The 15,461-nt window shown below is 45.9% G+C and overlaps 2 protein-coding genes across 2 annotated transcripts; both read left to right on the top strand.

Moving 5' to 3' along the window:
* The first annotated feature begins 339 nt into the window (after positions 1-339).
* rpp25l (ribonuclease P/MRP 25 subunit-like) lies at positions 340-3,912 on the top strand. Its single transcript, XM_018674054.2, has 2 exons — positions 340-443; positions 2,710-3,912. Exon 2 carries the CDS (start codon positions 2,710-2,712, stop codon positions 3,376-3,378), a length of 669 nt encoding a protein of 222 aa, XP_018529570.1. The 5' UTR covers positions 340-443; the 3' UTR covers positions 3,379-3,912.
* Positions 3,913-4,055: 143 nt separating this feature from the next.
* On the top strand, positions 4,056-13,715 carry LOC108881858 (gamma-aminobutyric acid type B receptor subunit 2). Its single transcript, XM_051075844.1, is given in 21 exon segments — positions 4,056-4,933; positions 4,935-4,976; positions 5,756-5,893; positions 6,061-6,231; positions 6,316-6,417; positions 6,525-6,590; positions 7,201-7,389; positions 7,477-7,737; positions 8,272-8,332; positions 8,446-8,526; positions 8,796-8,946; positions 9,034-9,166; positions 10,076-10,174; positions 10,258-10,383; positions 10,556-10,666; positions 10,781-11,073; positions 11,115-11,205; positions 11,328-11,400; positions 11,512-11,617; positions 11,763-13,558; positions 13,669-13,715. Coding segments are annotated over 20 exon segments (2,691 nt in total). The 5' UTR covers positions 4,056-4,729; the 3' UTR covers positions 11,956-13,558; positions 13,669-13,715.
* Positions 13,716-15,461: the final 1,746 nt, after the last annotated feature.

Here is a 15,461-nt window from a genome sequence, read left to right as displayed (position 1 = left end):
AAAAACGCGTCAAACAAAGAAGAAATATCACCTTTGTGCAGCTTCCCCAGGTTTGTTTGCGAACGACTTCTTCGTCGCCATTTTCTCAGCGCAGGAACGTGTTCACTGCTGCCCCTTGTGGCTGAAGGAGGGGAAACACCTGTCACGACCTTTACCGACCGTTTAAAACCACAGTTTCGAAATATTTTCGGATGAAACAGTCTCAAACAAACACATAAAAACTACATAAATCACAGTACATTGATAATACAGCTGTAACCGTACATATTTCGTGTTTTCTCCGATTAGTTCCCGCTTAGATTTTCCGAATTCAGTTCGGAGGCGACCAACCGTCAAAGGAACTACAGTAAAACACGACAGTTCTCATCGATGTACGGTAACGTAAGTGTGACGGGTGAGGTAAACATGTGCAGTGTCCGGTAGCCGAAAAACTAAACCCTCTGGTGAGATTTTAAACTTTTGATTCGTGTATTTTAGTCCGTACTATAACATAGAAGTCACCGTTTATCTTGGCTCTGATGTTTCCGCATTCAGTGCATTTACGCGAATATAAACTAAGGCTGTTAGCCTGTAGCTTAGCCGCTATTGCTAACGTAGTTAGTAACAGATTTGGTACAGTTTCTGTCAGTTACCTAAAGTCTCTGTTCGATTAGTTCAGCGGCTAAAGTTTAGTTCCACCCTCCTTTATCAGTGTAATGTGTATCGAGGCTCAACACGACTGTAACCGTCAGAAAAGTCGTCGCGCCGGTCTCCGTTTAAAACACCGTAGATTTAATCTCCTTGTCACCGGTAAATCTGTACTCATGGCAGAACGTTACAAAACAAATGGTATTGAATCAAGATGACATGTTCCTTAATTCGGCATATATTCAGGTTACCAAACACTATTGGTCTCAATGTAATTTTGCAGATGATCAATCAGCTGACTAATGGCTAACTAACCAAACCTTTGAATGGTAAACGTGAAACTATAAACGTTTCCATGTTATTTTTCCATGAAGGGAAATCATTCATATCCCGATGATGTTGGAGGACCGTAAAACAGTCTGTAAAGTCTAAATGTTTTGTCAGGTTTAACTACTTTAGGATATTGCAAGGGATATTTGACTTCTTGTATTATTTGTATGGAGTTTGGTGTACACGTTGTCTGTGGAGGTCTGAAGAACTGTAGCAGTGCATGTGTGGTTCCTGTCAGTTTAGGTTAGTGTTGAAACGGTCCAGTGAAAGATGTGATGTAATCCCACAGAAGAGAACCTGCAAACAAAATCTACATCGTTGGTTTTACAGTTTTTATCCACTGAATTGTTGGTGCACATTGATTATAGATGATTATAGACTTCACAGGGAAATTGGACTTGTCTAGTTTATAGTTGTATGATGTGTAAGGATCTAAACACACACACACACACCTGCTGCAGAAAAGCTTTAATGAGATGGTTGGCTCCACCCAGTGGCAGAACAGAAGACAAAGAATACATCAACAGCTAAATCAGATTTAGTCTTTTTCATTTGGACTTATCAAATACAGATGTGACTACTAACATTAATAACCGTTGAACTGCAGTAATCGCTGAACACGGCTCCATGTTGGTTATTAGTTCCAGCTGTGTGTTTTTCCTGCTGTAACGAGCCAACGTGTCTGACATGGAAAAAGTCTGTAAATCTGAACAAACCATCAGGAAGGATCTGATTCAGGATCAGGGGAGTGAAGATGACCAAACAAGATGTAGAGAACACGAGAGAGTGTCTGTCTGTTTAATAGATGATTCTCATTCTTTAGTTCAGTGTCAGATATCAGGACAGTCGGACAAAACACACACCTGTTTAATTATGTATGTGTTTGTCGGCAGGATTCATTAAAACTACAGAACTTGATCTGCACCAAACTCAGTGGAGGCTGAGCCAGGAAAGAACCACTTTAGGTGCAGATCCAGTTAAAAAGGCACTTTCCTTAACTCTGTGTGATCGGGCAGTTTTCACCAGTCTCTGAGGGAACGATCAGACATGTTCATGTTGAGATCAGTTTGAATGCTGAATGTGCGTCACACACACAGATGAACTTAATAGTAACAGTGCATGCAGCATCAGCTGAGTCAAATATGTTTTATTGCTTTTCATGTTTGCTGTTTATGACTTACTGTGAATTCTGAAAATAAATCCCCTCGTCTCTTTTCTTGTTCCTGTAATAAGAGACAGACGTGTTCAGGAGGGTTTGGCCTCAGCTGAAGGGAACGCTCCCCTGAGCTGTTGTAGTTTTAATTCTTACCAACTGATGCATTTCTCAGGCTGTAAAAGGAGTGACAGGAAACCATTGCTTCACTGGGTCTGAATGTTTTACTCATCATCTGAACACTGTGATTAATGGATCAGTTGATCATTTGACATTTTCACATTGTGAAACACAGTAGTTTCTCCAGGCTGTTCCTGATGCAGGAGAACGAAAGAGGACCGAGCTTCGCCTGACGGAGAAAAATAAACTCTGTCTTCTTTCTGTATCTTTGACTTTGGTGTGTTGAGTCCTGTTTTCAGTGAACGGAGGCAGCTCCTTCAGTTCATCATGAACAGGTTACAGACTGTAACCACAGGTGTCTGTGGAACAAGTCAGGTCCTGATTCTGACGCTGATAAACAGGTTGACCAGCTGTTAATGTAACAACATCCAGATGTGTTCTGTCTCCACATCTGTAACATCTGTGTGTCCTCTGTGTAGATGGAGAACTACAGTAAGGCTCGGACGGTGGAGCAGCCGTCTGTCTGTCCTTTCCCCGGCCTCCCCCCCGACACGCCGGAGGTCCGCGTCAAAGACGGCAGCAAGATCCGCAACCTGCTGCGCTACGCCCTGAGCCGCATGGAGGCCAAACCGCGAGCCGCTGAGGAGGAGGAGGGGCGACCCCCGCCCGGGGAGGGAGGCGGGGCCGAGGAGGGGCGACAGGAGGCAGCGGGCCGCCCGCTCTGCAGACAGGTGGTCTTCACAGCGAGCGGGAAGGGCGTCTCCAAGGCCATCACCTGCGCTGAGATCGTGAAGCGGCGCGTGAAGGGGCTCCACCAGCTCACCAGGCTGCTGTACAGCACCGTGGTGGAGGTGTGGGAGCCGCTGGAGCCCGCCGCCGGCCTCGACAGCCTGACGGTCAGCAGGAACCTGCCCGCCATCTGGATCCTCCTCTCCAGAGAGCCGCTGGACCGCAGCCAGCCCGGATACCAGGCGCCGGGGCGATACGACGCCCTGTGGGCTCAGTCCACCAACAAGGAGGAGGGTGGAGGGTTCACTGGACAGAGAGCAGGACACAGGAGGAAGAGAGGAGGAGGAGGAGGAGGAGGAGGCAGCAGAGGAAAGGGACCCGGCCGTCAGAGTGGACGGACCAGAGAAGCAGCTAAATGACAGAGTTGGTTTTGAGACTGAAACCCTGCAGAGTGAAGGACAGGAGCTGAACACAGTCACTTAGAACAAGACTGATTCCGTTTCTTTAATGAAAATCAACCTAAAGAGAATCAGTGACACAGAGATGATCGATCACTGTCAGTTTACGTTTTTATTTCAGTTTCATCATATTTCTTCTTCACTTCAGGCTCCATGTTCCTGCCTGTTCAGGAGCTTTTGACTGGATCACACAGTCTTCATCAGCCTGATGTTTCAGCTTCAATGTCAGATTATTTTTTCAGAGTCTGAGGAAAGAAAGTGATGGATCATCTACAGGCTAAAACTGACTGTTGAACTAATGAACCAGTTTAAACTCTCATCAGACAGAAAGTAAAGCTCCTGTCAGTTTGTCTTTTCTTGCTGTGGAAAACCTTGATGAAACAACATTTCCTGTAGTTTTCTGTTGATGTGCTTGTACGATGGAAACAGGCTCTGAAAATGAATGTTTTTCAAAAAGCAGCTGATTAAAGAGGTTTTATTAGTTTAACCCTGAAACTGTGTCGAGGCTCCTTGCTGACAGACAGAAACTTTATCCAGCTTCATTCATCAAACACCGTGTTTCACAGTCAAATATCTAAACTGTTGTGATGAAATGTTCCAACTGTGGACGTGTTAACGAGCTGTTTCCAAACCTCTCACTCTTACAGGCTTCTGAAAATCTGTCTAATGAATGAGGTCAAATCTCTCAGAGGTTGAACTCACAGTTTGTGTCCACGCTGAGCTTTAACCTTTAACCTTTAACCTGGATGAACATCGTTTCTTTTCAGGGGTCGCAGGATAAAAAGGTTGGGAGTTACTGTGTGAGTCTAAAATGGCACCGTACAGGACGTTAACTCCACCTCTCTGTCTTTGTCTCCCTCAGGACAAACCTTTCTGTTTTACATCCACAGAGCTGCTGCTCAATAATCAGATTAACTGTTCAAAGAGAGGGAAAATGACCGTCACAGGTTTCAGCCAGCAGTCCAGAGAATATTAACTTTACTGTGATGTAAGATGGAGGCATTTAGCTCCTCTAAGTGAAGATTCATTTATCAGATGACTGATTAATTCACTTCAGTTAATTAGAGATTAAACGCTCCTGCTGACTTCTCTCATGAATGAAATGTGACATTCCTCAGGTGGAGTCTCCTCCTCTGAGAGTTTTCAGGGTGATCAGTCGGTGCTGAGGATCCCGGTGGCATCTTGTGTTGATGTTGATCCGTTTATCTGGTCGGTCGGCCTCCTCAGGCTCTCAGCTGCTTACAGCTCAAGAGGATTAGAGTTTCTCTGCAGGAGGATCAGAGCAGAGCATCAGGCAGAGAGGAAGCAGAGAATGGAGCTGTGCGGTCGGGTGGAGGCGTTCAGGCTCCTGCTGCTGCTGCTGGTGGTCGGGCCGGTTCTGGCTCAGGTCCGTCACCCTCTGCCTGTGCTGTGGATGATGCCGGTCAGCTCCGGGTCGGGGGAGGAGAACCTGACGGCCGGCGTGGGTCCGGCTGTGAGACTGGCTCTGCAGGACCTGAAGAAACAACCGGCGCCAGCTGGGGAACTACGAGATCCAGCTCCAGCTGCTGGACTCACAGGTCGGTGTCAGACCTCAGAGCAGGTCTTCGGAGGTTCACGACGGTCTGAAAGTCTGGTCCAGGTCCCATGTGTCTAGATACTGTCCAACCACAGGAGGTGTTTTCTCCTCTCAGTTTGATTTGAACCAAAACTGTTGCTTAGTTCAGAAGAAAAGTCCGATGATTTTATATTTTAGAAATGTCTTTATTCTTCAGGATTATTTAGTGACTTCCTGGTCAGCTGCAGATCACACTGATCTGTACCAGCTGATTCTTACCTGGAGAGGTCAGCGCTCCACTTTTTATATTACTCAGTAAAATGAGGATTTAAGGGACCTTCAGTGGAACTGTGTTAAATCCACTCTGTTATCATGATGTCTGGTAACTGATCCTTTCAGGGCTTGAATCACTGATTTCTAGACTTTGTGAACGACCCTTCCTTTGCTCTCAGGAGAGAGTTTACAGAGGAGGTGCTGAGTTAAACTCCTTCACAGGACGTTGCAGAGGATACGATTGTTATTATAGAAGCTCTGTTGTTCCATGTGATTCACACCTTTGAGCCCTCTGTTGTACTTTCACCTGCACGTTAAGTTTCATATACCTCAGAGAAAAACAGCCAAAAGAGAAACATTGGCTGAAGTAGAACATTTGAAGCTGAACCTTCAGAGGTGGATCTGAAGCAGCTGTTATCTCAGCACACTGTAAGAACCATGAACTCTCAGGTGTGTTCAGTTTGTTGACGTCACTACAGGTTACCTCCATTAAAGTCTGCAGTCTCATGTTTTCCTCGTGCTCTGCAGTGCGACCCTGCGACGTCACTCAAAGCTCTGTTCGACGCCATGTGGGCGGGGCCAAAGTACCTGCTGCTGATCGGAGGGGTGTGTCCATCTGTGACGGCGCTCATCGCTCGCTCTCTGCCAGCTCTGAACCTGGTGCAGGTACTGATCCGGTCCACCTCGGTTCGTACTGAGGTAAAGGTCCCTGTGGAGTCAGCAGGTTCCTGATTGGTTGGTTTGCTCACAGTAAAACTCCTCAGGTCACCTTAACGCGTTGTGTTCAGGGGTCAGTAGCTGGAGCGTTTATGATTGGTCCTCTGGTGTTGCAGGTATCTTTCGCAGCCACCTCCCCCGGCCTGTCCAACAGGAAGTGGTACGGGAACCTGTTCAGCACGATGCCGTCAGACCGAGCTCTGAACCAGGCCACGGTCAAACTGCTGCAGCGCTACAAGTGGACCAGAGTCGGCCTCATCACCCAGGACCGACCCAGACTCTCGCAGGTGACCCCTGACCTCCTGACCTCCTGACCTCCTGACCTTTCCTCTGACACCACCATCACCTCTCGTTCTCTCTTGTTTGTCCAGATGAAGAAGGATGTGGTCAGGCAGCTGCTGAAGGCCGATGTCCAGGTGGTTTCCACAGAGAGTTTCTCTGAGGACGTCTGCAGCAGCCTGAAGAGGCTGAAGGTACGAGGCCCAGCAGAGAGGGAGGAGCGGTGTGGAGGACGGGACTCTGTACAGAATCACTGCATAATGAATCATCAGTGAGAAAATGATTCATGTTGTCGTTGCAGGATCGAGACGTTCGGATCTTCATCGGACAGTTTGAAGAGGATTCTGTCTCTGAGGTTTTCTGTTGTGTAAGTTCATGAGATCGTCACAGTTAAAATCCACGTCAGGTTTTTTTTAGTGGTGAAAACATTTTGGGGGAAACAGTGACTCTGTGTCTGAGAGTTATTATCTGGAACTACTTCTTCTCAAACAGCAGCGTATCCATCCACCATCTGTGCTGCGCGTCATTTTAACATCTGGAAAACTGTGCATGAAGATAATTCAGTAATAAATGTTTAATAATAAAATAATTTAAAGTTTAAAAATAAAATAAATTCTAATAAAATGGCGGGTGGAGACTTTGACCCATAGAGGAGGAGGAGCGTTTGTCTGATCCTCCTTTCTCAGGTGTGATCAGGTGGGGATCTGTTAACGATAAATGTGCTTTAAAGGTCCGGGTGTCCAGTTGCATTGTGGGTAATGTAGGCACAAGAAGAATGTCGATACCTCTGGGTCTCTTGCGCCTGACGCTGTTTATCAGCTGATGGCAGAAAATCTGAATCCACTCCTGATGAAACACAAAACACTGATGGGCTGAAGAATGATAATTGTTACAGTACAGAGACAACACCTCGCAGGGGTCAGAGGTCAGAGGGATTAAATGGATTTATATTCTGGTTTATTTGTGTTTCCTGTCAGGCGTACAGACTGAACCTGTTTGGAGCTCGGTACCAGTGGATCGTTGTCGACGGGGGGATGTCCGGGTGGAGGCTGGGTTGGCAGGTTTCGGGCTGCACGGCCAACAGCCTCCTGACGGCTGCAGACGGATCCATCAGGCTGCAGAGCAGAGAGCTCGGCGGCACCAACACCCCGGGCGTCTCTGGACGGGTCAGAACACATCAGCTCTTCTACTAGTTTTAGTTGAGTTATTAGTTCGGGTTGGACTGGATGTGTAACAGCGACCCGGTCCCGCAGACTCCTCAGGACTACCAGGACTCGTACCTCAGGCAGCTGATCCAGGACGGCTCGCGGTCCGGCCCCCTCCACGCCTTCGCCTACGACGCCGTCTGGGTCGCCGCCACAGCGGTGAGTCAGGTGATGGAGGAGGTGAAGCTCAGAGAGAAGTACAGCGTGCAGAGGAACGTGACGCTCAGAGAGGAGGAGGTCCAGAGGATGCTGCTGGAGGCCGTGAAGAGGACCCAGATCCAAGGGAGTCACGGTGAGTTCAGGTTCACAGTATAAACACTGTACATATATGTACTGAGAGGAGGAGACACTGGTACTCAGCCATACTACTGTAGTACTAGTACTGTAAGCTCTACAGGTAATGGTGGTGCAACTGGTACTGTAACTTTACAAATACTTCAACCTGTACTAGCAGTGATACTGTAAGTGGTACTGACAGTAGTACTGTGGCAGTACTCTTATCAGTGGTTGTGTTACTGCTGTAAATGTAAATAAACTTTAACTTGTACTGTTCCTGTAGTACTAGAACTTTAAACTCTGCTGCTGAACATAGTGGTATTAGTACTGTAGTACTGTAGTACTGCTACTGTAGTACTGGTACTGACACTCACACATGTTCACACACAGCTGTTTTTTATTTCAGGTAAGATTCAGAATAAATCAGTTTCTACTCAGACCTCAGCTCCTCCACCAGGTTACCTGTTCATCACCTGTGTGTTTGTTACCTGTTCATCACCTGTGTGTTTGTTACCTGTGTGTTTATATTTATATGTCACACCTGTTTTTGTGTGTGTGTTTGTTCAGGGACCAGTTTTCTTTAGAAATGGAGAGAGGATGACGACGATCGAGCTGATCCAGTTTCAAGGTGAAGTAGATCACATGTAGAAGACTGTGGAAGAGTAACGTTCATACTCAGCTGATTACAGTACAGTGTGTGTGTGTGTGTGTGTGTGTGTGTGTGTGTGTGTGTGTCCTCAGGCAGCGGTGGTGTGTTGGTGGGTGAGTTCAATACAACCACCCAGCAGCTCCGACTGCTGCACCACCTGCTAAAGTTCAAAGGTCAGAAACTAAACTCACACTCGACATTTTATTTTGAAATGTAACTGAAAACATCACCTGTTGTTGACTTTATTTTGAAATGTCACATTCACCAGCAGCTTCTCCACAGCTGGGATTTTATTTGAAGTTTTATTGTTTTGACTTTTTCGCTATTTTCTTCAGAAACTGAATCAATGAATCGAAAAAAATAATCAATAATTAGAGTAATCGTTCTTTGCCGTCCTGGATCAATCATGGTATTTTAGATAACTGTTGCTGTGGTCCTGCAGGTCCAGGACCACCCAGAGACCAGACCCTGGTTCTCCGGCAGCTCCGTGGCGTGAACCTCGTCCTGTACGTCGTCGTCTCCTCGGCTGCAGCTGTGATCATCATCGTCGTTCTGATCGTCCTCTGCTTCATCGTCCACCACCGCAGACACTGGTACAACGTCTCTGCATGGACTTGTAGAGTTGATCAGACACTGAACTGTTACAGAACCTGTTGTCCTCTCTGTCTGTCTGTCCTCAGGCTGCTGAGATCCAGCACTGGATCCCAGGACCAGCTGCTCCTGCTGAGCATCCTGGTCTCCTCCTCCTCAGTCCTGATCTCTGGTCTGGATCAAGCCTCAGTGTCCAACAGGACGTTAGAGATTCTCTGTTCTGTGAGTTCATTTATAGACATATATCTTACTATGAATCCAGAAATCTCTGTCTGTCTGTCTGTCCTTCAGTTTTCTCAATAACTGTTCATCTGATCAACTTCAAACTTGGTGAGTTTATTGCTGAGGAGCGGACTAAGTGCAGTGTCGACTTTGAGGTTTTTTGGCTGAGAGGTTCTTGAGAAAATAAAGACCTGGTATAGTTTGTTAATAAAACCCATTACTCACATCAGGTTAATTGTTTCTAATAGTGCCAGGCACATTTTGAACTGGCAAAACCACAAACCACACATAAAGAGACATGGAATATAGAAGATAAGAGAAAAATATATTCATATTCAGCTACATACACATGCACAAAGATAAAAACTGTTTGCACACATTCAGTCAACAAAGTAAATTTCCAACATTTCAGGTTTCAACATTTTCTGGCTGCCCTTTGTTCTCAGTTAATATTATTTTACCCTGACAGTAAACTATGGAAACCAGCTGATCCCATTTTCTGAGTTGAAGCAGGTGAATATTTTGTGGTTTTCTTATGTGTTTGTTGTAATACTCATATTGACCACAAGAGGCTGAAGTAACATTACATCATTTCACCTGTTTTTATGGAAAAAAATAAATAAATAAACTTAAGTCGTAAACACTGAAGAGAAAACAATTTAGAAAATGGATCAGCTGGAGTTTTTCCCTCACTTCGTCTCAGGGTGATGAGGTGATTGGATGATTGAGAAAGACGCTGTTAGCAGGCAGCAGAACCTCCTCCCAGCTCGTCAGGATGAACTTTATCTACTCATGCTGGTTTTAATTGACGTCCTCCACATGCCGGACGTGTTTCATCAGAGGAAAACCACCTTCTTTGCTGTTTGTGTTTCACACGTTCAGTCATGTTGGATTTGTTTGTTCTGACAGGTTCGTCTGTGGACTCTGTCTGTGGGTCACACTGTGGGCTTCGCTGTGCTGTTCACCCAGACATGGAGAGTCCACTCACTCTGCAGTGTCAAACACAAGGTGAATAACAACGACTAAAGTCTGATTTTACTGTCTGATTACCGCCCTTACTGAACTGTCGTGTTGTGTGTCTGTGTTTGCAGCAGCAGAGTCGTCTGTGGAGAACAGGGAGTGTCGTGCTCTGGATGTTCCTGCTGGACGTGTTTGTTTTAACCTCCTGGCAAATCCTGGATCCTCTCAGACGGGTGGTGCTGCAGCATCGCTCAGAGGTGACAGTGATCAGGATGATCTGAGGAAGAAGAGGGAGCTGCTCTGTGGGAGTAAACAGCTGTGAATTAGTGAAAGGGCTGATGGGAAATAATGTGGAGAGACAAACAAGAGTGTTCAGGGTTGGACCTGGTTTAGGATTAAAGACTTTCCTGTGTTGTTTCTGTTTTGCAGAGCAGCTCAGCTGATCAGGACGTTCTCATCAGGCCGTACTCTGAGCACTGCAGCAGCATCAACATGGAGCTGTGGTTCACTGCTGTCTACGGATACAAAGGACCCCTGCTGGTCAGTACTGACACGACAAAGACCGAAACATTTGATCTGAGTTCGTTTTCAGATGTGGAGTCTTCAGGTTCCACTGTTTGGCTTCAATAAAACCCTGCTGTGTTTTTGCTCCAGGGTCTGGGATGTTTCCTGGCCTGGAGCATCAGGTCCGTACCGGTGGAGCATCCGGCCGTCGGCAGGAAACACCTGACTCTGAGTGTGTTTGCTGTGACAGTGTTCAGCGTGTCAGGAGTGTCAGGATCGCTGCTGACGTCCCACAATCCTCCTCTTCAGTTCTGTCTGAGCAGCGTCCTCATCCTCTGCTGTAACATCTGCGTCCTGAGCTGCATGTTTGGACCGACAGTCAGTCCGACTCTCTCCTCCTTTTCTAAACTCGCAGACTGTGAAGTTAAGAGACGTTTTACTTTGTTTTGATTTGTTTGTAGGTTTTCTACTTGTGGTTGAAGAGCAGCGAGCTGCAGGGTGAAGCTGAGGAGGAGGAGGAGGAGGAGGAGGAGCTGAGCAGGTTAAACCAGCAGCTGAAGAGTCAGACTGTGCAGGTCAGAGGTTAAACTCCTGTAAAACCTTCAGGACTGATTCTCTGCAGGATGTTAGATGTTGAGGTTACGTTTGTGTTTGTGTGACTCAGAAAACGTGTTGCTGTTTGTCGTCCTCTCTGCAGCTCGACGTAGAGATAGAAACCATCACCATGCAGCTGTCTGAGATGTTTCATCGTGTGACGAGAGCAACCAACGGTAACTACATCAGTAAAGACTACAGCCACATGTAGATGTGAATGTTACTGAAGTGATTTAAAATGAAGCCGTGACACTTCATCATTTCTGACTGTGGTTTTATTCGAGCAGGTGAAGTCAGATCTGTGAGCTGGACTCATGAAGCTCACATCTGTGCTGACGACAGAAACTCAGAGAGGAAACCTTCGAGTCCGGACGACATCAACTCTCCTGAACAGTGAGTTCAAAACATCTTTACTTAATGTGGTCAGTAATCTTTATGATCTCCAGATGTTTTGAGCATCAGATCTGTGTGGAGCGGTGGAGAGAGCACTTCTTCTTGTGTTTTTGATGTGTCTGTTCCTGTGTGTGATCTCTGTCAGCGTGCGGCGGCGTCTCTCCGTTCAGCTGCCGATCCTCCATCACTCCTACCTGCCCGTCGTCGGTGGCGTCAGCTCCAGCAGCTCCAGCCTGTTCGGCAGCCGAGAGGCCTTCGTTCACCACGACCTGCTGATGACCACGACAACATCCTGTCCTCCTGACGGCGGCATACACCTGGAGCCACGTCACTGCTGAACCAATCAGACGACAGCTGTGGCCTTCACCTGTGACTGTGGCTTTAAAGAAGATCAGAGAAGAACAGAAGCAAGCTGCTGCTCAGAGACTGGCTCTGCTGGTTTTAAATGTGAAACTGTTGCTGGTTTTTAATTTGATTTGTAATAAAAATAAACAACAAAACAACAGAAATCTGCCTGTTTAACCATGTGAGCAGGAATCGCCCGGACACTGAGCAGAGATCTGTGTCGTCTGTTTGCTCTGGCAGCACGTCGGTGTTTCAGCAGCTCAGAATTCCTAAAATGATGAAATCCATCCAAACATGAGCTTTGACCTGCTTCACTGCAGTTTAACCTGATAATACTTTCACTTTCTGCACATTAGAGGTCTGAACAGGCCGGTGTTGGTCAGTCACACTCTGTGGAAACATACTGACAGCAAATTGAACTCAAGCTTCAGTTTTGCCCTGATTCATGAGAGCAGAATCAGATTTGATCGTGCAGTCCTGATCATGGACAACCTTGTTTCTGAGTCTACTCTCTCATCTGTTTTAGCTTCTGACCTCCTGAGATCACAGGAGGCAGTTAACAGGACACCGTCACACCTGGACACCAGGGTCATATGGTCATGTCTCTTTCAGATGGGCGACACATTCATGCTTTTGTCTGTAGAAAACCTTGTTGTAGTAACAGGTGGTGGTCTGATCAGGGGAGAGGTTGTTTCTGGAGCTGTTGTGGTGCAGCTCTTTTGAAACCATAGTTTCACTCTGAGCCATCCACCCTGCCCTTCCACCACCATCGTCATCCCATATCATCCCATATGAGGCAGAACCATCAGAGAACCTCAGAGGAACTTTCTCCAAACATAATTTCCCAGTGCACAAAACAAAAACTGGTTCATCCCGAGGACAAGACACAGAAGAACAAACTGAGCAACACTGTGTATGCTGTGCATAGTTGTTGATCCTCCCTGGGTCAACAACCAACAACTAATCCACACCACACAAATGAGTCACATCTTGACTGATCAACGACTCTCTGGACCACCTCCAAAGAAGCCTTGCAGATCAGACGGGAAACCTAAAAGGAGTACAGTTTCCTTCAACTGTCTTCACTCCTGATACTTTAAGTAAAGTTTTCTGGTAATACCTCTGTAGTTTTGCACAAGCAAAACATCAGATACATGACTTTTACTTGTAGGAGGCTGTTTTTAATTGCCAGGATCTGAATGGCTGCAGGGTTTATTACAACATCAAATACAAACAGTGTTGGGAAACATGAGAAACCACCACCCAGAGTTCACCTTCACTTTCAGCTCTCTCTACTTTATTAACACTTTGTTTCCCCCTGTTGTCCTGCTGATGTGATGAAATCTGCTGTGTCAGCTGTGTGGAAATAACAGATGCAGCCTGCCAGGTGACAGACACTGGGAATGACTGTCCAATCAGGGAGGAGGAGGAGGAGGAGGAACGTCAGGACTCTATAAAATCATCTGGATGTTTGACTGAGCTGTGACTGGGAGACAAAGACTTCCTCCAGATTATCATCCATCATGTTTTCCTTCAACATGCTCCTCTCTGTTCTGGCTCTGACTCTGCTGGTTCTTTCTGCGGAGGCTTCCACTGGTAAGTGTGGTTTAAAGTTACTACAGTATCCTGCTCTTCCAACCCTCTGTGACTTTCCTATTTTTAAAAAGGAAACTTAAATTAATCTGATCAATCTGCTGCTCTGACAGGAGGCACTCCCAACCACAACTACGACCTGTCCGGTCAGGCCCTGACCGATCTCTACAACACTCCAGTTCAGAAAGCTGAGTGGATGGTCCGACCACTGGGAAACCTTCCAGGCATAGTAGGACCAGTCAGCCACACTGGAGTCAGGTCAGTTCTTCACATATATGATCTTTATTTTTATATTTCTTAGGTTAGTTAATCATTGTTGTTAAAGGGAACAAGATGCAATTAGATTTCGTTCAGTTGTGGACTGTCCGCTGTGGTTTGAGTTTTGACAGTTTATGATCAGACGTCCCTCTCAGACACAGTGAACGTTGTATTTCTACACCTGTATTTGTATAGTGAATATGTAGTTTTGTTTTGCTTTGGTTCAAGTTACTTTAGTTTTTCTTCTGTGCACTTGGAATAAGTTTGTACAAAAATTGCAAACAGCCTCCTGAAGTATACGTCTACTGCAGTGTTTCTGATTCATTTCTGTGAAATACTGTAAAAGGTTTGAGAGTTCTGGTCCCAGAGTTGATCCTGAGATGTGGACCCAGTGTTTTGTTGGATGTAGGATTAACTGTTGAGCTGAGCTGTGTGTTTGTAAAACTGTGTGAAGAGTTTTGACAAAGTGAACTCAGTGCAGTGGGAATTAACACATGAATCATGTTTCAACTGTTTGTTTCTCAGAGTGACGCTGCCAAACGGATCAAAGTGGCTCATCCACAAAGGAGGAAACTACGGCATCGACTCTCAGACGGTGGTGACCGACGCTCGACACATGAGCTCAGCCTGGAGGGTGAGACAGAAATCACACTGAATGGTGTCGTATCTCAAACAAAACGCTGCTCAGAATGAAGCCACACTTTGAGATTTGAGTCAGAAAATGTCAGTGAGGATGTTACACTGGATTCATTAGGACAACAGGTGAAGATGGAAGAAGTGTTGAGTTTGTATCAACAGCAGATTGTAAAACATGGTGTGTATTATGATCAGAACGACAGACTCTCCTGTACTCATCTCTCTGTTTTCTCTCTGCAGACGATGATGACCAAAGACTTCAACGGAAGAAAGAGGGTGGCTGACTTTGTGAAGACTGGAGGAGCCACCTACAACCTCCTGTTCAACTGTCACGTGGCCTCTATGCGCATGATGCTTCAGTAAACATCAGCTTTTCTGTTTGTTTCCTCTCTGTTCAACACAAGGTAAAACTTCAGAGAGAGAGAGAGTGTCATGTGGTTTTTATTCCACCAGAGGGCTCCACATTCTGTCTTTTCTTACTGTTGCACACTGACTTCACTGTAACAGACATGTTTGTTAAATTTAAATGTCTCTGATGGTGGACGACCTTTGAGCAGTGTTTGGCAGTTTGTACCTTTTTCTTTCGATTTCAGATGTTAATAAAGTCAAACTCTGTTATCTCAGCCTCCAGATTCATTAACACAAAGCTGATTTTCATGCCTGACGATGGTTGAGAAAGAAATTAACTTCCTGAAGACTTATCTTAACCCTAACAATAACCCTGACCTTAACCACTGATTCATAAATGAACTTTTTCCCAAATGGAGACACATCTTTTGTCCCCAGTGAGCTGGTCTAATCTGAAATTAGTCCCCAAAACTTTGCATAAACACACACACACAACTGAGGCCTATTTCTTTCAATTTTAACTGTTTCAGACCGTCAGTTGTTTCACGATGCAGTTCATCTGTGTGAATACATAAATACAAACTCAGAGTTTAAGTTTTATATTTCTACCTCAACCTTGTTCTGGTTTATGGCATTGATATTGAACATCCAATTGCTACAGAAT

The sequence above is a fragment of the Lates calcarifer genome, linkage group LG15 (assembly GCF_001640805.2).
Source record: "Lates calcarifer isolate ASB-BC8 linkage group LG15, TLL_Latcal_v3, whole genome shotgun sequence".
NCBI lineage: Eukaryota > Metazoa > Chordata > Actinopteri > Centropomidae > Lates > Lates calcarifer.
Note: the sequence above shows the minus strand (reverse complement) of the source record. Positions and strands in the feature narration are given on the sequence as shown.

What these genes read in the sequence shown, in the direction of transcription:
- rpp25l (XM_018674054.2), top strand. Translation starts at nt 2,710, where the DNA reads ATGGAGAACTACAGTAAGGCTCGGACGGTGGAGCAGCCGTCTGTCTGT.